The sequence below is a fragment of the Acartia tonsa genome, chromosome 1 (assembly GCF_053477335.1).
Source record: "Acartia tonsa isolate MP-2025a chromosome 1, ASM5347733v1, whole genome shotgun sequence".
In the NCBI taxonomy this organism is placed as follows: Eukaryota; Metazoa; Arthropoda; class Copepoda; order Calanoida; family Acartiidae; genus Acartia; species Acartia tonsa.
Window position 1 is genome coordinate 12,186,711 of NC_137260.1, and position 23,616 is coordinate 12,210,326.

Here is a 23,616-nt window from a genome sequence, read left to right on the forward strand (position 1 = left end):
GGACTTCATCTCATCGCATTTCCATATGATGTATATTCGGTTCATTAACCCCCAACCCAAACTTCCAGCGCTCTAAACACTCACCCGTTAAATATCTACTTTAATCCCCCATGTTATTGATACACTTTGAAACCTGGAAATCTTGCCAACTCTGGCTACAGCTACACTATCTCTAATAATATCTCTATTATATTCATAACATTAGTAATCATGGGGTTCATACCTGGAAATCTTGCCAACTCTGGCTACAGCTACAGCATCTCACAGAAGCTAAAAATGCGTCAGGAATGTGATACCAATAAAATCTAAAATACTAAAGTTGATCAGTCAAATGTTTAAATCTATTGGATTTTTTAAATATCAATCCACTTACAAGTTTTGAGTATCGTATACAACAGATGTTTGGTAAAATCAAGAAGAAAAGTCGGGGTGTCGAGATGAAAGCATTTTCTAGACTTCCAAGCAGGAAAATCAAACATTTTTAGAAAATAATTAAACCCTTTTTAATACTTATTAATGCCTAATTCTATATGAACCAATAGAAAGATACCTATCATTTAAAATCAACTCTAATCCAATACAAATTCCTAATAAATTAAGGCATATTCTATAATTTATTAGTTAACAGTAGAGTGTCTTAGTGTGTCTAAGTGGGCGTAAAAATGGGAAAGGTAGGTCACCGAATAAAACAGGGGTGTTAACAACATCTTGCACCCCCTTACCAACGCCTATAATATTTAATATTTGCTTTTGCCCTTTCTCATTTGTATAGTAAGAGGATATGTTTGATTCGTTCAGGCTAGCTTTCTTCCTACGAGATGTAGTGCCAATCACTGCTTTAACTAGCGGTCATATCTTCCTGGGTAAGGTTTCTATTGATTTTAATTTTGATACCGCGTCATGACTAAAGAAGTTAAAGAAGGTATGTCAACATAAAAAGTAGATAAAGTACGTAAATTCTATGGATCAAACCATGCCCAGCTTCTTGACAATTAATAGGTATTGTGTTACCCTTTTGTTGTTAATACGTGTGTATCTTACTTGTTAGGTACTATAAATATTTAAATATTGTTATATTCAGACTAGAATTAGATATGACATTTTTTAGGATTCTCAAACTGTGGCCAATTTCTATTATCGTATACCTGCACGCCAAACGAAACAGGTATAACAAGATTTAAGAAATATATTTTAACATTAAGAACATATAAACTTAAATATTAGGTAGGTTTTTAAGTTTATGCACCCCTGTTTTAATTCTAATAAAGCATAGTTGAATTTCCTTCCCCCCCAACCACCCCAACCCCGCCATTCTTTTTATTTCTTTCCACAATTTTCTTGATTTAAATTTTTTTCCCTAAATTTAAATAATGGAAAACATCAACCCTGCATCAAGATAATGTTTTTCTTAATGTTCATATACTTTAGGTACCCCATCAGCTAGTGGCTTTGCCTTCAACTATGTTTACCGTTTACATTGGTGGAATTGGATACCTTATGCCAAGGTTTGGATCGTTTTTGTTTTTTTCAGTGTTTAATAATAGATTATAGGTATATAAATGATTGATTGATTAGCCATCGTTTCTTGGGATTTGGATCTAAGTCGTCATTGAGTAGGTACTAATACCTAAATGAAACTTAAAGTTTCACTTTAACCTCTTCAGTTCAATTGAAAAATCTGCAAACTAAAAACTTCATACCAAAACTTCCCTACATAAATTACAGGTTTCATATTATTTGTAACCCCCATAATGTTGTGTAAAATGTAACGTTACCTTTTTCTAGGCTAGGAAAGTGGCAGAGGTGACATTATTTACGGACCATGATGTGTCGGGCAGCCTTCACATTTCATTCTGCCAGTGGCCCATGGATAGCACGAGGAAAGATTCTTTTATATTTTATGTTACAGAAGTAAAAACCATGACATGTGGGCATATGATTTCATTAGTATAAAATATAAATCCCAGGTTCTTAAATTTTTAGAAGGTGAAATCATTGCTATGGGTTTTACTCATTAATACTTACCTAAGTAAACAATATTTATATTTAACAGAAAACAATAGGTAGAAGCTTAAAGTATAAGTAATGGGGGGCGAACTTAACCCTGTGCCGACTTTCAATATGGCGTTTGAATACCAAATATCTTCGGATATATGAATACTGCCGAGTCGCTAAAAAAGAACAGAAAGCAATTTGCTAGCGCACGAAAAACCAACGCGTGTTCCGGGTTGTTGTCTGGATTATATATCTATAACTTATACATTTATCGGTAAAAATCTATTAATGACTTAATTGGATGATATTTATTTGCTAGACTTGTACTTTTTGTGAAAAATTATAAAGAATCTTGATTCTAGAATGGTTGTATTTGGTTACCCTGTACATGACAATTTCCTAGCAGACGATATGCTGAGTAACTCTTTGCACTGTTACATGACAGTTACACATGCACCCAGTCTTACCAACTGCCAGGAATATATGTATTAACTTTTAGTTTATATACGAAATTTTTTTTAAAACGCTTTTTTTATAAACAAGGTAGGTAGGTATATACTATATAATAATAATATTAAAATCATTAAAGTGAAACTGGTAATTAAGAGATAGGTAGATATTTAAACGTTTCACAAGAGCATGATTTTTACCCGTTAGATTTATATAAAGATTATTTTATCTTCCTCTTGTTAAAAGCTAAATAGTTTTAATTCTATATCATATTTAATGTGTCAATGATTTAATTATTTGCCTTATTAGGTACTAGCTGATACGCCATTAGAGGCCTTTAGGGGCATGTAAAATGTTTTCTTTTCAATCTATGTGAATATCATCTGCTTATTTTGCGATTTCTCTTGAAAGGTTGACGGTACCCTCCCCCAAATAAATAGCTATAAACCATCCCAGGACCTATGAGAAGCTGCACTGTAAAGGAGAACCATATCGGTTCGGTGGTTTGCGATATTTTTCGGTACACACACCGCATAGAGATCCTGTTACTTTATTATAAGTATTTAAAATACCTAATTCATGTACCCATATGACAGGCCTGTGTGAACGTGGCCTCTACGTACGACACAGACGACGTGGCAGAGGCCTGGAACTCCTGCATCAGAATGTCCTGTCTAAAGCATGGAGCCACCGTCCACACACGCTTTGATATTGTCTCCCCGTATCCCATTTTCGAGCCCCGGATTAGTTTGAAAGTGTTGGGTACCGTGCTGATCAATACTGGCAACTATTTTCATGCACTGTCGTTTGATATTGAGGATCTGAGTAAGACTGGTGGTGTGAAGGGAAATATGACGGTTGGCGCAGCCACTCCAGGTTTTTATACAAACCAATGCAACAAGTATATTTGGATTATTGAATGAAAACGAAGTAGCGGGTTTTGTCGTATTTTCTCAGTAGCTTTTCTCCCATTTACCTAACTTTACCTAAATTGACCTATTAAAAGCTACTGTGAAAATACGACGAATCCCTCTACTTCGTTTTCTTTCCATGATCCGTATATTTAATTTATATGAGAACTGGTTTAGCTACAAGAAAATTCATACTATTGAGAGCAGTAAGAACTCTTGTTAATTATCAGTAAATGCAGACATAAATATTACTCTAAGTGGGTGGGGGTGGATACACTGGATAGCTCGTCAAATAATATACGTATGACAAGTTATTTTTCACAGATATTATCTTCAAATTAGCTAATTAATATATGTGAATTAACATAAATTTAAATAGATACCTATATAAGATTGACATTCTTTTTCATTGTTTTGTATAAAACTCTAAAATGCACAGGATGCACCCCTCTGCACATATCTGAGCATATTTACCGGAGCCTGAACCCTGCAGCCTCACCCGCCTACAATCCAACCTCTGTCCATGTAGGCATGAATGAATATACCTTCGGAACTGGATGGAGCCCTAAGGTTAGAATTATTTTAGAAAATGATAAATAAGATCAATTATGTATACCTTGTTTGTTTGTTTGTATTTGTTTAGCCATTGTTTCTTAGACCTATGTAGTCATGGAGAAAGACGAGACACTTTTGTATAGCCACTAGGGCTATCAAGCTCCACAGTCAAGTATATTATGCCTTGACCCGCAGTCTCAAGGGAGCTACTCTATATTACCTCACCCACGCCGAGTATGGCAGGTGTCCCAAATTATGTCACCGTAATGAATGACGCTCTCTGCAGAGGAGCTTGGGATAAGGGTTGTGCAGATATTATGTACGTGACACAACGGTCTAAGGGTGGAAATTTGGCAAAAAAGTCATGGTCAAATTTTCTTATTTTAACTTGATATTATTGATTTACATACCCCAGCTCATGCATAATGGACAAGGAAAAGAAAACATAACGTTTGGAACTAAGTTTTTTTTTATTTCAAAGTTGGGTCAAATCAATATTTTTTGAAGGTCAAAAATCTACTTTTTATTTTCTAGCTAGATATGAAAAATAATTTTTTTTTGCATAAATATCTATTAAAAACTAATTTCGTTCATATTCTTTACAAATATATACACCAAATCAATAAATAAAAACATTTTTATTATATATTTTACCTTATAAGTGTTAATTTTATGCCTTGAAAGTAAATTTCTGAAATAATTTTCGCCATTTTTTAATTGAAAAATTTAGCCAAAAAAATTAGTTTTCGTCAATTTACTCCTAGTTGCGCTGCCGACCCCATACCAAACCATATATGATTCTAAATTTTGAGAATATAATACAACTTTTAGTTAAGTTTCCAGAGTGGGGTCGGTAGCGCAACTTTAAAAAATTTTAATCTGAAAATTGCCTGTAAAACCTAAATTTGGGGGGGGGGGGGGAATTACAAATCATAACAGCAAACTTAATTTCTCTGTTATTCCATTACTATTAAAGATAATTGAGTAAAACTTTTTAAAACTAATCAGTAAATACATGAGAAACAATAATTTTAAAGGAAAACCGCGACTTATCTGCAATTCCCGCAAAAAAATCCGCCGCCCGCAGATTAAAAAAAAAAAAACATTTGTTGCATATAGGTCATTTTTTTTGGCTTTAGTGTTTAGGGAAGGTGTTTGCAACTCTAGTCCTTAGAAGGAAAGTGCAAAAAAAAACTTTGTAGTAGCGTGGCTACTTTCAAATTCGCAAAGTCCGTCAGTCTGTATGAATCAATATGTAAACGTCGTGAATTTCTTTGCTACGACTCAAGACGGTTGAAAGAAAATCATTTTATGAACATTATCTATACAAACAACCATCTATTGTTAGATTTATTTGGTCCGTCGGTCTGTCGTTAATTCTCTTACAGACATCATATTTATTTTATCATCGCAGTTTTATTTTGTAAGAAAGCTGATTTTTTTGTGATGATTAAGCTCACCAACAAGCATCTACTCTTTAGTTCACTTAGTCCCCTCATCTGTCTGTAAAACTCTAAGAACATTAAGATTTTAAAGAGTAAATGTGTTCGTTTCTTCTGTCTTTTTTTTTTGTAAGATACAAAGCATTTTTATGTTATGATTTAGCTGGCAAATACTGTTTTAGTCTATTACTTGGTCTACCGGTTTTTTCTTTACTGTTCTAAAATGAATTAAAGTTTGTTTGATATCAATTTTATGATGGTCATCTTATTTTTGGTTAGATAAGGGGGGGGGGCATATATTCAAAAAATATTTAGTTCAGTTATAAGAATACTTTTTTCCTTTAAAACTCAGTCTGATACCTTTAAAAACAGAAGTAAAATTTTAACTTCTGGTTTGGTAGTAGAAAGGGGGGGGGGGGGATGTTGGCCCCTGTAGGCCCTTGAGGGACAGTACTAAATTTAAATAGGTACTTATAATGGTAGACTATACAGATAGAAAAATACACATAAGATAGTTTACAAAAAAAACTAATCAATATCTTTAATAGGAAGCTTGATTATCCAGTCTCAATATTCATTTTCTTTAAGTTTAAAAAGACCTAACCCCTCTTAAATAAATTATAAATATTAAAAAGCAGTTGTAAGTGGATAGAAAAAGGTGTAGGTATTATAATACTTTTATTCAAATATATCAATCTTTTCTATTGACTCCAAACAGCCAAAGGAGGTAGCAAATAACACGGCGGAATTCGGCGGTAGACGGCGGTTTCGGCGGGAAATCCCTATTATTTATTAATAATCGTTTACCTAGGGTAGTATTTGATTCAGGGAAAAAATTTTGTTCAATTATCTTTAAAAATAACAGAGTAGTAACAAAAATTATATTTTAAAAGTCACCCCTTTTTGGTTACCCCCCAATCACATTCCTGTGCACGCACATATACATGACCAACTTTAAAAAGTTGCCTAGTGTAATATATTACTCATAACTTTTTATTTTAATGAATTCGGACTGGTAGAAGTGTAAATATTTAAATTTGATTAAAGCTATACCAAATTTCCACTAAACCCCTTAAGTAGACCATAGTGCGTGACTATTAAGTATCCAAACCACTCAATAATCTCCCTTCTTACACAACCAGGTATACCTAAAAATATTAAATCAACTCTTATTAGGTATTAGGGATTAAGTCAATATTTTGTCAATATCTGTTGAAAACACACATTATTGTGAAGTTAAAAAGATTTTGTCAGGTATATTTTAAACTAGGTACCCAACAAAGAAAACACAAATGATGTTGTCAATAAAAATGGACAGAAAACTCTGGTGAAAATATATTTTTTTCTAGACTTTTTACCTAATCCCCTATCTTATACTCTTCCAACCTTTAAAATTAAAATAATGAGTGCTTAATACTTTTTTTGTTATTTCTAGTCCATGACGTCACCCCACGGAAGCCAATACACGATGCCATCCCCACTGGGCAGCACCTACACCATGCCCTCGCCCATGGGCAGCCATTCCATGGCCTCTCCACATGGCAGTCACGTGACCATGGCCTCCCCGCAGGGTCGGGGCGGCGAATCAGACGACACTGGGGGTCCGCTGGATGCAACACATGCAACAACAGCTGTTGGTGGTAATAGTTGTTGCTATCATAACAACACAACTCCTAGCAGGCAAAAAAACACAAAACTGACAAAACTAAAAATCAAAAATAAAATTTTTTTAAGGTATGCAATAATGTATCCTATAACTGGGAATAGTTATTTATCGCATCGTTTTACAGACAACTTTCCACGGAGAATACGATTTAAAATTTTAATATTAGTTCCCGCGCTAACAAAACTGGTAGGTAGGTAGGTATTTATATTATCATTTTTAGTTTATGAATCGTAGAAAATTGTCTAGAATACGATACGATACATGATTTTTCATTATGACTTAGAACTAGTTCTAATCCAGCGGATAATACCTAATCGGTTTCGAAGTCATACTGTTTGTTTTATGCCATTTTCCTTTTGCTGCTGATTGATTTGTCTGTTTTGTATTACCAATATTATCCTCTAGTCCCTGGTCTTCTCCAGTACCTGAATCTACACGCAAGAGCCCAAGAATCAGGGATACATCCATCTATTTTAGTTCCAGAATTAAAAAATTATTTATCGATTAGAGTAAAACACTAAAGGGAGAAAGGGTTAAATAGCTGTATCTTTCAATCGCAACCGTCTTTTGCAACCTTCCTATTGGGTCATTAAAAATCAACCAATGGTATCGCTTGTATAAACATGCACAGCCAAGTAGCAGAAAATTATTTAGAAGCAGAAGAAAGAGGCCTTTGAAAAATGAAGGGAGGTAGTTGTCTGTATATACATCTATACTATAGATCTGTTATTTATCGTATCGTATTATAGACAACTTTTCGTGGATGTGAAATGAAAAATTATAAGATTAAAACCTGTTTTATTAGATCTAAGGGGCCGAAGCCCCGGATTAACAAAACTGGTATTAATTTTATGGTTTTATTTCATTATTCGTGGAGAACTGTCTTATACATGATTTTTTTAGTATGTCTGAGAACAGGTTCTAATCGAGCAGATATTTATCGGTTTCGAAGCTATACTGGAAAAAAATGTTACTGAAATATGTTTATGAAATGGAATATGCTTTTGCACAGATCAATGACTGCTTCTCTGGTTCAACGTGTATCTCAACCCGGTCCTTCTTATAGAAGCCCAAAGGAACTTTCTAGTAGCCTTTTAATTGTAGATTTGTAAAGAATAAAATTTTGGATCGTGGAAAGAAAACGTAGTAGCGGGTTTCGTCTATTTCCTCCTGCGGGGCCAATTTCCTAACCCTGCGGGGCAATCATTAACATTTACCTAACCTAACTTAAAATAACCTATCAAAAGCTACTGTGAAAATACGACGAAGCCCGCTACTTTGTTTCTTTCCATGATACAAAAATTTACTTTTTTTGCCTTTATATTGCATTTTATTTACCTAGGTATGTATACTTACTTACATATAATTAAAATATTATCAATTGGTTTAAATCGGCCAAACAAAAATATAGCTAGTGCTTTTGATAGCAACTATTTGCTTTTCCTTAGGCCATTTTTGTTTGTATGGTAAGAGGGTATTCTTTAACTTTAGAGTCATATCCTTTCCATATGAGTAAAAATCATACAATAGAAAGTTTCTCTTATTAGAAGGAAAGCTCAAAATTTTCGTCACCAAGTAAATACACTACAAGCGCAGCAACCAACACAAGATCTTCAACCCTGTCGGATAAGAAACGCAAGTTGGCGGACAAAGCTTATGATTTGACAGAGGAGAACTTTGCCAGGTAAGAATTTGTTATTATTTTTATTTAGCGAAAAGCTTAATGTGTCTTTGATAACATCCCGGCCCTCCTACTTCATTTGGGAAATAAATGTAAAATAAGGGGGGGGGGGGAGGGGGTTCGTTCTTTTTGACGTATAGTAATAGCAAGAACAAACAGCTAAATATTCTTATAAAGTGTATTAATTCAATACAAGGTTAACATACAATAATAACATTAATATTAAGACAACTGTTCACTTTATGTTCGTATCCTGTTGCAGAGCAATGACTTGCTCCGAAACCGTGGATACCAGAACTAAAAGCTAAACTATATAATACATGCATTGCTCTTAAGTCAGGAAGAAAGGGACTATACATCACATTTCTCCCTGGCTTTAACATGAACCTGGATTTCAAACTGTAATATTTCAGATTAAATATACAATAGGTTTTACATGTTATTTATCATAGATATTATAAGTAGCGTTGAACGCTTATTAAATAGATAATAGTTGATCTGGTATGACACCTGTCATATTTTTTTTTTTTTTTCTTTTTGTTTTTATATATTTTTATTCCAGATCTTTAAACACTTCATATACACATTTTTTTAATTTATTTTGGTTCCTTAGAACTCTTTTTGTGTTTTTTTTTTATATTTTCCTTTTTTCTTTATGTGTTTTTTTTTTCTTTTTAATATTTTTTTTTAAGAAAAAAACATTGATTAACATATAATCATTGAAAAATGCATTGATTAACACCTAATGCATTAATTACATAGTTATCATAAATACATGATATAAAAATAACATTGGTTAACATATAACCATCAGATTTAAGCATAGTATTATAGAGCATTAATATGAAACATGAATTTTAAACTTTTTCTGAGACTACTACTGCCTCAACAAATATTAAATACATAAAATAAAATAAAATATGAATTAATACACATAAACTATAATTATTACTTTCTTTTTCCAGATGATCTGCTCCTCTTGCCAGATTCTTCAATATCCATGGGCATGATAGCTTCCTCATCATTCACTCCAAGTTTTGCGGTCTCATCACACAAGCCGTCTTGAGACATCCTTGCCTCAGTATCACCAAGCATATGAAGACATCTTTCAAATCCGTTATTAACCGCAACCGAAATCGAGGTTGCAACGTTATCAACCTCCTCCTGATTATCCAAAATCTTTTGATGCTTACGACTAACCTCTTCTCCAAATTTATCAAGCATCATCAATATTCCAGGCGTGTTTTCCAACCTCATTTCCTCCCTCACTTGTTCATCAACACGCCATTGCTGATTTGACAATTCAAGGTCCAGACAAACAGGAATGTTCGGATTTAAGGGCTGATCCATCTGAACACAAACGGGATCCCCAAACCGAGTAACCAATTTGAAATCACCCTCGAACCACTCATTTACTTTGTGTTCAGGATTAAACTTCCACTCAATATTGGTTGTCAACAAACTTGTATAAACGTTTCCATCCAACTCCAGTTTGATTTCCTTCACTACATTCTCTAAAGTGGTATTTGGATCACATAACAATATCTGCTTGGCTAGAGTCGGACGAAGACGCTTGCAGCGCATCTGCATTTGCCAGGTCAAAACTCTGGAGTCTACTTTATCATTCATCAGACTACCTGCATATGTGGCACTCACCAGGTTATCAATTATGTCTCTTTGACCATCCAATCTAACATAACGTATCTCAGCAGGCATCTCTCCACTGGTGATTAGACTCACCGAATTCACGTTTATAATACGTGGAATGTAGATTGATAAGTTCATGTATTCATTCACCTGAATGGAGTCAATAAACACTTTAGCACTCAAATCCTGTTCAGACTTTCCATCAAGCCAATCTTTCTGTAACTCTAACAAAGTTGTGGATGGCATTTGCTTCAGAATAAAGCTTACTTTATTCACGACATCTTTCCAATGTGCCAGGAGCCGAATAGCTGACACAACCTGCGTCTTCAACCTCGGATCAACGCTATTACCCACCACCGTTCTCAACACCGTCTGAAGGCTCATTTTACCATCTGCAGGTATGACGTCAATTTTTGAAAGTTGAAGCCAATCCTCAAGTTCCCCCATATGTTTGATTATGGGTAACAATTCGCCCAACGTTTGACAGCTTTTTCTCTCATCTCCATCCAGGTATTCAATCTTAGCAAGCAATACCAAACTTGGTAAATTTTCGCAAACAAGCTTAGAGAGAAATATGGTCGCACTCAACTTATTCAAACTAGTTGTCTCGTTCCATGACAACTTTTTATTTATAGCTTTAGAATGCTCACCAGCCGCCATCAGGTTGAGGTATCTTGAATTCTGGCTGGTAAAGATAGGGATCCTGTCCACAGGCCAGTCTATGGAGTGGATGCATCTCCCCATCTCCAACTGCACTGATAACATGTTTATCAAATTCAACTTAAACCTTGGTTCATTATCAATAAGACGAGCTAAATCTGCCAGTGGCATGTCCTCACTGCTCAAAAATATGTTCTTTGTCGCCCTGCCCACACTCAACGTGGGCAGCTCAACGCGCGACATTACCAACACCAGCCGGGATGCAGAGTTGCTGATCAATGCAGATACTGGTAGACCAGGTTTGACTTGATTTCCTTCATTGGCAGATTGTTTGTGGCGACCATCTTCTTCATTGCTCAATAACTTTTGATTCATTGTTGCCGCCGTAACCAAACTGCAAAAATACAATATAATTAAATTTCAGCATAAAAAATTTAAGATCTAGCATTAAATTCTGCCTCAGTAAATCTTTTTTTATGACACCATGAACAACAACAATACAACAATGCCAACATAGGAATTATACCTAACAACAACATTAACACAATCAAAACAAACTTGGCAAACAATGGTAATATATCCTTGAACAAATGTTCTAGACCAAACCAAGGACCTGTAACCTGTTCGAAAAATGACAACTTATGATCAACAAAATCCAATTTAGAAGCTTGTCCATTAAAATCCTCAAAATCCTCTAATCCCTGATATTTAATAGTCTTATTAAAGTCAGCAATAAACACCTTTTCATCGTTCAGAAAAATCTTTTGTCCCACGTGTTCTGATTTTTCATTGGCAATATGCAGAAGTTCGAGTCCCTGCCCCTGATTCCCAAGGAACAAATTAGCTGTCAACTTCAAAAATACCGGACTTTGCGAACAATTTAACAATTTTATATCCTCTACTGCTACAATCATTCTACTATATTCTTGTATTCCAACTGTTTCACCTTTATAATCCACCATTAAGTGTCCTACTGCACATCCATAATCCACACCTAACTTTACTGGAATTTCAACCGCTGTACACTTTTCATACTTAGCAATTTCTCCCAGATATATAATTCTGAACCCATGATGCATCTGTACATTTGACCTAACTTCTGTTTGAGCACATCTAGAAATACTAAAAAGTTCCATCATCCTCTCGTTTCTTTCTCTACTAGCCAAAAACATAGCATTCAAATCAAATCTAGCTTCCTGTTTTAACAAATCCCCAAAATAACTTCTAACAGCCGCCTTCGGTTCCTCTAAAAACTTGATACCCTCTAATTCTGTCACAAAAATGTTGAAATCCAAATGCTGCAAAGTAAGTTTCTCTGTTCCCATAATTTTAACTAAAATATTCCTTTCCAAATTAGAAACAAAAAGTTGTTCATTCCAAGTAGTTAAATTGAATGTATCTTGAAAAACTACCTTAAAATTACTGGCCGGTTTTCGTACTACATACGGAAAATATGGAGAAGTTGATGTTGCCCACAAATGATTATCTTCAAAATTCGCCACAATCGTCTTTTTATCATAATCCATAACAACATTTCCCTTGATCAAAACGGGTGTATTTTTTACTAAAATATGCAAAGTCCCAACAGCAAAACCTAAATTGAACCACATATTGTGCGCGTATATTCCCAGTGTCTTGCATTGAATATTTTCACCACCAACATCCCAGAAAGGTGACAATGTTCCATTAACTGTGAAACTGTGAACTGTTGGCAAATCTATATTTACTTTAAAACTAATTCCATCATGCTGATACTTGCCAGAATGAAAAACCCTCCTACATTCGTCCATACTCAACTCTACCTGTTTTTCATGTGGCACGTCTAATACGTGCACATGACTCGCGGTACCGCAAAACCAGCGTTCCAATTTTAGTCTAACCTCACAACTAATGGCTTCTGACAATATAAAATCGGTTTCTGCTAACCCCAACAATTCCACAGATCTGACCGGTTCCATCCTATCATGCAAACAGGCAGCTGATCTAAGTTCAACATTACTTATTTGAGAACAATCATAAGCTGCTAACCGTGGATCCTGTGACGTATACATACCACCAACAACAATCAAACAATAAACCTGCATCACAACAACAAATAACAAAATATCCAAGTACCTGACTCCTCTTTCATCCTTGGATTTTTTCACAGGTACTGGTCCAGCACGTCCACTCTTTGAACTACAAGCGTCCGGTGACCTCTTGCGCATACCACGATCTCCACGATCTCCACGATCTCCACGATCTCCACGATGTCTATCACCACCGCCGCTTCCTCTCTTGTCATCACGCTCTCTACGGTTCTCGTGGTAATCTCTTCTCCTGCAAATATTATACAAATTATTACAAATATTATTTTTTAATCAATTTTGCGAGGTTCCTAGTTACTACATCGGCTACTGAATAACGTTCTAATCTGTCCTTTTCTCTGTTTTGTCTATCCTCTTCTAATTTCTGTAATTGTACTTCATTTGTAGAACCTTTAGGACGACCCTTAACAGGAATAGTCTCAGACATTTTTTGCGATTTTGCATTATCTAACGATCTATCTAATTCATCCTCCTCAACATCTCTACCTCGTTTAACACTTCCCCTTCGTTGTTCCAAGTTTACAATTTTACTTTGCAATTTTGGAAAAGTGTCCTCTAAAATACTCATCCGAGACTCTAACTCTCTAGCAGATTCCATGTTAACATCCTCTACACCCAAACTGTTGTCTACTAAACTATTATCAGAGGCATAATCCCCATGAAAAACACTATCCTTACTAATAGTAGAATATGTAGAGTCTAACTTAGTTTTGTCAGTCATATCATTTGAATCTACACTATCAGAAATATGAGTACTTTCCAAAGTATCACTAAGATCCTCAACTAAATCATCTAAATTTTCATTATTCTGAGATACATTTGACCTTTGCTGTGACAACCCAACACCCAAAAAAGATTTCTCCAAAAATTCTGGTGTTACCTGTCCATCCTTCCGCCTTCCAACCACCTCTGGACTAGCGCCACAACTATTCTCCTCTTCAGAAACGCCTGAACAAGTTAAATTTCTCAAAGTATTGGGAAAGTCATAGTTTACTTTCAAGGTATTATCCACAGAGAAACATTCATCTGTAATCACTAAGTCAATCTTTTCATCTGGAGTCAAGTCTAAAGTACTCTCAATAACATATATTTTATCTCTTGGTACAATTCTCACCCCTTTATCTTTCAATCTACACTTTTCAAGGGGTTGAACCTCGAATAAACTATCAGAAATTGCTTTTGTCACTAAACACGGACCCACCCATAACGAGCAGAGTTTACCAGCTACACCAATCGTCGTGACGTCATAAAAAATGTAACAATAGGAATTTATAGCTACCGGCCTACCTATCCTTTCTGTATTTTCTACCTGCAAATACTTCTCAGTTCTTTCTTGTCCAGTCCTCCAATTCTTGTCAAGGCACTCCAATAACTCTGAAAAATTCATATGTTTAATTTTCGAGCGTGTTAACGGGTCAAATGAGTCAAGTGGAAGCTTAGGGTTTCTTAGGAACATCTTAAAATATGGGGAACATCCTAACCTCCGATTGAAAGAAGTGTTCATACAAAATTGTGTAGCTTTAAGTTTATAAGCCCAATCTCCATCTTGAAAACGTAAATCAGTCTTAAGAAACGAATACACCGATTGGTTGTATCTTTCACTGTAATTCGAATTTGCTGATCTTGGAGGGATAAAAATTTGTTCAATTCCCAACCTTAAACAAACTTCCCTAAAAACTTTTGATTTGAAGCTTTGTGCATTGTCAGTCCTAATTCGCTCGCATAGTCCCCAAACAGAAAATAAATTAAATTTCAGACATTCAATAATTGTTTCAGCTTTAACATCCTCAATAGCAAACAACCACACATGTCTAGTACAACTATCAACTACTATTAAAATGTGCTTACAAATGACTCCATTATATTCACACTCATTCAAAGGACCTAAAGCATCTATGGCCAACTCTGCCATAGCTTCCCCAGCCAAAGGAGAAAATTCTATATTATGATTATGTTTAGGTTTTTTACGTCTATTCAAACAAATGACACAATTTGCAACTGCCGCCGCTACATATTTAGATACATAGGGCAAAATGAAGTGACGATTAATCCTGCTCAAAGTTTCCAAATAACCCCTATGCCCCGCTGTAACATCTGCATGAGCTAACAAGAAAACTTTATTGTACATTCCAATAGGTACCACTACCCGTTCAATAAATTGAAATTCTTTCTGAAGCCGCATAGGTGAAGTCAGGATAATTAAACCATCCTTATAACTCAGATGTTCAAAAAATCTTAATATTTGTTTACCACGATAAGGCATTTGAGACAATTCTCTGGACGTAGGTTTGACATTATTTACAATAAATTTCCTCACCTCAACTAAAACAGGATCCTTCTCCAGGCTACGACTAAACTCTCTCGCCTTCAATCTGGATGATATTTGACTGGCCGTCTCTGCTCCAATTCCTGCAATAAGACATAATTTAGGATCTTCCAATTGATATACAGTATCCAATATTAACTCTCCTTGTTCGTCTGTTGATAATTTAGATATCCTATCTTTACTATCCTTTAATGCAGTACGTGACAATATATCAACATTAGTATGCATCTTGCCCTGCCTATGTACAACCTCATAACTGAAGGTGGATAAAAAATTTATCCACCTTATGGTGAGACCAACAAAATATCCGTTCTGCCTCCAAGTAGATAGATGTTTCAGTGCAGCTGAATCAGTTCTCACGATAAACTTCTTGTGTCTCAAATAACATTCAAATCTTTCAACAGCATTTACTAATGCACATAATTCTCCTTTATGTGCTGCATAATTGGCTTCATGAGTTGAACAAACACGTGACCAACACGATATCATCTTCTCTTGTCCATTTTGTTTTTGACTTAACACCGCTGACATAGCTGTAGATGACCAATCTGTATCCAACACAAATGGTTCAGCCTCCATTCTCCAATCCGGGAACGATTTGCTTATTTCTTCACAGAACAATTCTCTAGTCTTTGTAAAAGCTTCCATACTTTTTTCATCCCATTCTATTTTACTACTGTTTCTAAATTTGTTCAATGGTGCTGTAATATCAGAAAAATTCTTGAAATATGAACCATAATAATTTATGAAACCAGTAAATCTTTGAATATCTTTACCTGTTTCAGGTACTGGCCAATTCTTAATCTTTTCAATATATGCTTGGTCCATAAATATGCCTTCTTCATTTATAATATGGCCCAGAAATTTCACTTCCTCTGCAAACAATGTACATTTTCCAAGATTAATCTTGAGGCCTGCTTCACAGAATGTTCGTAGTAGAATATTCAAATGTTCCAGATGTTCCTCCACATTCATACTATATATAAGAACATCGTCCAGGTAAACTAGGCAAAATGCCCTTAATTCAGGACTCAAATCCATTACTCTATCCATCAACTTTACAAATGCACTTGGAGCATTGGTCAATCCAAACGGAAGCCTCTTGAAGCAATATTGCCGTCCATTAGAACAAAATGCTGTATATTTCCTGACAGATTCCTTCAAATGCATTGAATTGTATGCTGAAGTTAGGTCAATAGACGTAAAAATCTTCTTTCCTCCAAGTTTGTCAAACAGCTCACCAATGTTAGGCAAAGGGTAACAGATCTTCTCAGTTATCTCATTTAATGAGCGGTAGTCCAGGACAAAACGGACTTTCACCTCGTTAGTATTTCCAACTTTCTTCTTAACAGCAAAAATTCCAGAATTAAACGGTGAATTACATTCTTCTATCACATCTGTTTCCAACCATAAATCAATCTGTTCTTTTAGTTTCTCTGCATGATGAGGATTGAGCCTAATCATCCTATTCTTGAAAGGTTGAGCTCCAGGAACCAACTGAATATCATACTCCTCCAAAGTACAAGATCCAATATCCGTAGGATCAATCGATAATGCCTTGAAATTCTTTAAAAACAACCCAACTATCCTTCCTTTCAAAGAAACATTATCCTTTAAAAACGGAACTTTATCCAACTTCAATTTATCTTTAATAAAACGAATCTTCTTTAATGTTGTTGACACATCTTCTTTAACCCTGTTCTCTTGCAGCATTGCTATCTTCTCCGCCACAAACAAATTTCCAACCAAAGTACCAGCAGGAACAGATTTCTTAACAGTTTCAAAATTCGTGATTTTAGTCATAATTTTACCGTTCTTTCCCACCTCAGTAATTCCTTCGTTTATCAACAAGTTGTTTCGGCTACAGTAACCTTGTCTAGGAGCTATATAACACAACTGTCCTTCAGGCATATTTCCTTTAGTTGAAACTTCTACCACCACTGTACTCAATGCAGGAATTTCTATTCGATTTTTCAATGAACAAATCCATTTTTGGTCTTGTAACTCAGCTACATTAATCTCAGGTTTCTTAGTTCTTGCTTTCTCCATTTTCTCCAAAACTGTATGAACCAAATTCTTCACTACAATTTTCCGTTTAGCTACTAAATTCACACTGATTCCATGCATCTCAATCCTGTTGCCGTCTTTGGCAAATATCGTCTTCACATTATTTTTGTTCAACCAATAACTGCCTAGGTTCATAGGTACAGTCATACCGGAGATAACAAAACAATCTTCTTGAAAACTGTGACCTCCAATCTGAAATTCAACATTCCGAACAACACCATCAATCTTGATGCTGGAACCCTGCACGCCTGTTGCTTTCGATTCCGTTTCTTCAATCACACAATCAAGCTTTCTAGCCAACACTTGAGATATCAGGCAGCCTCTTGCATTGCCGCTATCAATTAAAGTCAGGATTTCCATGCCACCAATCTTTGTTGGAACATAGACTTCAGCCGCTCCAGCCGCCATCTCAGAATCTTCATGAAACTTATAAAACAGCTATCTAACTCACACCAACAGTTATGAGGTTGTAACTATCCAATTGTCTATCAAATAACTATCTATCTGTCTACAACAAATAACAAAAAAACTGAATAAAACAATTCACTCACCGACAATATTTCATCCACCAACAGAAAATATCTCCTAATCCACAATCAACAACAGAAATTCTCCGGCCAACAGAAACTCCCCAAACTGTTAATCCACAATCAGTAAACTTCTCTCCGACCAATCTAAAATATTACAAAATTTTAGATGCCAATTGATGGAAAATCACTGTACATAAGAATTAATATTAATATCAATATATACATAACAATTTACAAGACTATTTTTCGAATAGCAATATATATAACGGTAATCAAATGGTAACAACATGAAATCATAACAACTCACCATCAAATAAATAATGATGACAGTATCTCCCAATCACCAAAACAAAACACTCTTCTCAGCCAATCTAAAATTAATACAATGATTTTAGATGCCATAAATAAATGTTTCACTGAACCAATAACTTGTAACACAATGAAAGAAATTGTATTAAGAAATATGACATGATCAAACATTATCAATCACCAAGCAGATTAATCTTTCCAAATACCATAAGTTCAATTCATTGAAATTCAATAAAATATTACCTAACAAAACTATTATTGTCAGATTAAACTGAGATGTATAAAAGGTTTAAAAGTCGAAATTCAACTAACTATATATCTCAATACCTGAGAGCACTTTCTTGCGCAGCTTTGCTTCTCTGCGCAGCCCAACTTTCTGCGCATGGCGCGCTCCACTCATTTCAGCTACCTCTATACACCGCCCCATATTGCGCATACCAGCTCTGAGAGACAGTGCAAATTTCTTTGCAAATATGGTCACTCCCCCTTTCTCTCAAACAAAAGAGACAGCTCCCCCATATCTACACATACCAACTCTGAGAGGTAGTGCAATATTCGTTGCAAATATGTTCACTCCCCCTTTCTCTTCCAACAAAAGAGACAGCTCCACCATATTTGTGCATACCAGCTCCGAGAGACAGCCCTCCCTTCCTTCATAGAAAGAGACTTCTCCACGATTATATCTAATGCATTATAACAATTTTGCTTCATGAAATTTTAAACTTCATTAAAAATTTTGCTGAATCAACATCACTAAATCGCAATATAATTGTTTTAAAATCGAATACTTTAAATCACAATAACTGACTCATCTTTAAAAACAATTTTCCACATTTCATCAAAATTTAATACTTTTCAAATATCTAATTTCATATTTTTATCAAATTTAATTCAATTTAAAATTCAATTTAATATTTTTCAATAGCAATTTTACAAAATTGTATTCCTAATTCGTTTTTCATTTTCACTTTTTTATTATTCTTATCTCTGTTAGACTCCACAACAGTCTGAAACAAAAATGAATTTTCCTAATTTCAACAAAACATAATCAAAAACTAAATTAATTATTTTGATTTCCATTATAACATAATCTCGTAATTTCATATAGGCTTATAAACAATATGTTATCTTATCATAATTCAAAATAAACCATCAAAATAAATTATCACAAAATTAGAGTCGCTTCGTTCACTCTTTATCATTAATTTTGTTTTGTTGTTGTTTATTTACAATGTGCATAAATCAAAACAATGCCGCGTAACAAGTAAAAATGGAATAAGGTTTTATGATTATAATACATTCAAAACATTAAAACCATAAAATGTCATCTATAATAGCATTATTCCATGCCTCGACTTCCGCTACAAGGTCTTCTTCATAATCGTTTGCCCCTAAACCATCGACATGCGCCACTTCCTTCGTATCCTCCCCTTCTTTCACCTCTCCTTCAATTTCACCAACCAATTTCTTTTTATCCAAACTATTTTCATTCTTTTTAAAACTCTTTTGCCCCGTCTTATAAGGAACAAAAGGCTTGTTTCCCCATCGCAAAAAGTATTTTCCTTTAGGATTAGGCAACTTTTTATCTCTAATATCAAAACAATCCCTCATCATGTGACCCTTTTTGTTGCAATAATAACAAATAAATCCACCTTGAATTGCGCCAATTAAAGGAATAAGTTCAGCTGGTCCACCAAATTCATCTGCTAAATCAATTTCACATTGATTTATTTCAAATGACAAATTATCTTCATCACTAACCTGATCAATAGTTACAGGATTTGACTTGGAACCAACGCCACCAACCATCGTCTTAGCCAAAGCCATCTGGTTTGTTGTACATCCTCTAGCCATTGACCCTGAAATTTGATTAAATTGTAACCCTTTAACAATCAATTGTGCTTTAACTATTAACTCTGTCCGAAACTTCGTTATCATTCGCACTTGTCCGTCACGTTCCAAATCCAATGCAAATTGACGCATCTGATTAGCCAAAAGTGGAGATAAAACCACATTACACACTTGAGAATAGAAATCCATAAACATATCATCAGTTGGTTTCGGATACGCACGTTTCCAGAAAGATAGTATCTTATCAAAAAATGCATCAATCTTATCATTCTCATGTTGTTTAACACTCAAATACGCATCTTTACACACATTTTTCATGTCGGGTGGTAAAAATGTCTCCCGCATCTTACACAAGTACCCCTTTAATGTTAATTGTCTATTCTCCATATCAGCAGGTTTTAGTGTATAACCACAAGCGGTTCTTACACCCACACATTTATCAAACAAAATTTCCTTACACACTTGATGATTAGTCATATGATAACGTCTAGTAGTCATCCAAAATCTCTCCAAATAATCATCAAAGAAAATCACATCATCGTCAACTGCAAATTCAGGCGCATTTTTTCTGAACTGATCATCAAGTTTAGCACACGTTTCATTGTACCTATGCACATTCTCCTCCCCCTGCGAAACATACAGAGATCTATCTGGTACATAAACAAGAGATTTACACCAACTAACCTGCGAATCACTCAGTCCAGCTTCAAAAAAATTGAGCGTATTAAAATCTTCCGCACCAACCTCAGAAAGGGCTGGCCACCACATAAGAACTCCATTATAGATATTATCCACAGCATCAACTCTAGACAATTCCCAAAGTTTTATGATCTTATCTTCATTTCCCTGCATACCACCAAAAATAGGTCGAGAACCACCAGCAAACAATTTAGGCTTCTCTTCTGATCCTCCAAATCCTCCAGATCCACCAGCCGTCCTCTGCCACGGCATAGAGTTATTTAAACCATTCTGCTGGTTATTCGACCCATTCAGCTGGGTATTCTGCTGGTTATTCGACCCATTCTGCTGGGTATTCGAACCATTCTGCTGGTCATTCAAACTATTTTGCTGGGCAATCTTTTCAAGAATTCGCTGCTGGCCAGTCATAAACTCATTCTCAACGGTCACATCCTCAGTCTTGATATCATTATCAACACTAGGCTCCACCACCTTATTAAGACGATCTTCCAAATCGTCCATCCGAGTAGCCAGTCCAGTAACCGCAGCAACATTAGTATCAACATTATCCGTCAACTCTTGAATTTTCGTCTCCAGTGGCGCTATACGCCCACCCAGCTCCGCCGCCACATTATCAAGTTTAGTCCCAATAGCATGAATCTCATTCTTGACCGTACCCCAAAAAGTAATCATGTACTCATCCTTCTCCACCTGAGACATCTTCCTCCATTCAGAAATGTCCATCCTGGTCACTACAAATATCCTGAACAAAAACCAAAAGCAAAGAAATAATACAATTAAAAGAAAATCTGAGCTATAGATTCGTACTACACTACTGCGCCAAAATGACGTATAGTAATAGCAAGAACAAACAGCTAAATATTCTTATAAAGTGTATTAATTCAATACAAGGTTAACATACAATAATAACATTAATATTAAGACAACTGTTCACTTTATGTTCGTATCCTGTTGCAGAGCAATGACTTGCTCCGAAACCGTGGATACCAGAACTAAAAGCTAAACTATATAATACATGCATTGCTCTTAAGTCAGGAAGAAAGGGACTATACATCACATTTTAATGCTTAACCACTTCGGGAAGGGTCCCCTAAGCACGCAAGCTTACCAATACCCAGTGCCTAGTATAACCTAACCTTACATGACCTAAATTAATAAACAAGCAATAACTAGCCCCCTCCCGTTATCTTAAATTTTTTTAAAATTTAAAAATAAATGGTTGGGGCTCTCAGTTCACAACATGGTACTTTGTGTAAAAGCAATGTTTGTATCATATGTTGATGTATAAGTACAAGTAGTGTGTTCTTTTCCAAGTTTGGAATGATCATAAGAAAGAATAGAAGCGGAGTTTTATTTGGAGTTTGAAATGTTGAAATATGTTTCAAGTCTAATAATATTCCCTATAATGACCATCCAACACAGGTGATAAGATTTTATTCTTTAATTCAGTTTAAGGCCAATATTTTTATTCCTTTCTTTTTAGGTCCACTAAGTTTAATTTATTTGTTCAGTGATGTACCAGAAAAACTGTCGACATTCCGGAGGAAACGGCTGGCGGAGAGAAAATATGAGTTTACAGAGGAAGAAGATGAGAAAAGAATGATTCCCATCACAAGATTAAGGTAGGTTATTCTGCACTGGTTAGTCAGATCTATGACAAACAGGTCCAGCCTCAATTTTGTGAATAAGGTACAAAAGGTATTCATTATTTTAAGATGAATGGTTCGGTAATATCTCTCTATTTATGATATTATTGATATTTTTTTACATAGCGCAAGAAAGCTAAATGAGAAGGGTTCAGTATTAACCCTCTTATTATAATATTATTTACAGAGCTAGAAAGCTAAATGAGAATGGTTCAGTATTAACTCTCTTATTATAATAATATTTACAGAGCTAGAAAGCTAAATGAGAAGGGTTCAGTATTAACTCGCGTCTTTCAAGAGTCTGCGGAAGATGTAATGGTCTGTGTTACCGAAAGAAAACCAGAAGGAATTCATACAAATCAGTTTAAGTAATAACCATATTAATAGAACTTAAAAGTCATCTAGTAAGATTAAGATTCTATTAAACAAAATCCAAGTTCAGCAAGTTTCGTCAATTTGGTGCTTAACATATTGTGTTAGTCAACTTTCTTTAATTTTTCTATGAAATCAATGTACCTAGTATTTCTCTATTTATAAATCTAATTTTTAGTAGCGAGGCTACTCTATAATTCACTTTGTCTGTCCGTCCGTCAGTCAGTCAGTAACGCTATGGGGGAAACGTGATTTTCTCGGCTCCTATTAGAGATAGACAGCTGAAAGTTTTAGTGAAGATTACTATGACATGTGCGCATTTAATGTATACATTGTTTTGTCCATCTGTCTATTAATTGGAATGCTAGATCGATTCCTTTATTCTGGTCATGAAAGTCAACATATGTATGGGGTTGCTATAATTATCCAAAAACGACATGTCAATTCACTAATAGACTGGAAACCTATATCAGACAGAATAATTAAGGCTAGATTCCAATCAAGGCACTGCAAGTTGACCCTCATCCAATGCTATGCCCCAACAAATGACAAAAGTGAAGAAGTAAAACAAGAGTTTTATGATCAACTGCAATCAATCAGAAACTCAGTACCCAAACATGACATGTGTCTAGTTCTTGGAGATATGAATGCTAAAGTAGGAACTGACAGGACTGGAGTGGAAAATGCAATGGGACACTTTGGCATAGGTACAAGAAATGAAA

The 23,616-nt window shown here is 35.1% G+C and overlaps 3 protein-coding genes across 3 annotated transcripts in view; 1 reads left to right on the plus strand and 2 right to left on the minus strand.

The window, feature by feature from the left end:
* LOC145313082 (uncharacterized) overlaps window positions 1–23,616 on the plus strand; it is a 36,715-nt gene that overhangs the window by 606 nt on the left and 12,493 nt on the right. Inside the window, exons 2-16 of the mRNA XM_080152351.1 lie at window positions 204–282; window positions 396–463; window positions 796–863; window positions 1,109–1,165; window positions 1,429–1,505; window positions 1,786–1,878; window positions 2,356–2,469; window positions 3,039–3,321; window positions 3,796–3,926; window positions 6,789–7,033; window positions 7,425–7,472; window positions 8,029–8,093; window positions 8,565–8,703; window positions 22,388–22,498; window positions 22,771–22,866. Coding sequence (XP_080008477.1) covers window positions 211–282; window positions 396–463; window positions 796–863; window positions 1,109–1,165; window positions 1,429–1,505; window positions 1,786–1,878; window positions 2,356–2,469; window positions 3,039–3,321; window positions 3,796–3,926; window positions 6,789–7,033; window positions 7,425–7,472; window positions 8,029–8,093; window positions 8,565–8,703; window positions 22,388–22,498; window positions 22,771–22,866 — 1,667 coding nt within the window. The 5' untranslated portion in view covers window positions 204–210. The remainder of the gene's footprint in view (window positions 1–203; window positions 283–395; window positions 464–795; window positions 864–1,108; window positions 1,166–1,428; window positions 1,506–1,785; window positions 1,879–2,355; window positions 2,470–3,038; window positions 3,322–3,795; window positions 3,927–6,788; window positions 7,034–7,424; window positions 7,473–8,028; window positions 8,094–8,564; window positions 8,704–22,387; window positions 22,499–22,770; window positions 22,867–23,616) is intronic.
* On the minus strand, window positions 9,225–14,891 carry LOC145313074 (uncharacterized). The gene is made up of 4 exons (XM_080152340.1): window positions 14,404–14,891; window positions 13,975–14,042; window positions 13,123–13,326; window positions 9,225–11,401 (listed from the first exon to the last, which is right to left on the minus strand). The coding sequence occupies exons 1-4, from the start codon at window positions 14,596–14,598 to the stop codon at window positions 9,649–9,651; spliced, it is 2,220 nt and encodes a 739-aa protein (XP_080008466.1). The 5' UTR covers window positions 14,599–14,891; the 3' UTR covers window positions 9,225–9,648.
* On the minus strand, window positions 15,446–19,438 carry LOC145316590 (uncharacterized). Its single transcript, XM_080157237.1, has 5 exons — window positions 18,654–19,438; window positions 18,325–18,388; window positions 17,232–18,161; window positions 16,538–17,012; window positions 15,446–15,503 (listed from the first exon to the last, which is right to left on the minus strand). The coding sequence occupies exons 3-5, from the start codon at window positions 17,893–17,895 to the stop codon at window positions 15,446–15,448; spliced, it is 1,197 nt and encodes a 398-aa protein (XP_080013363.1). The 5' UTR covers window positions 17,896–18,161; window positions 18,325–18,388; window positions 18,654–19,438.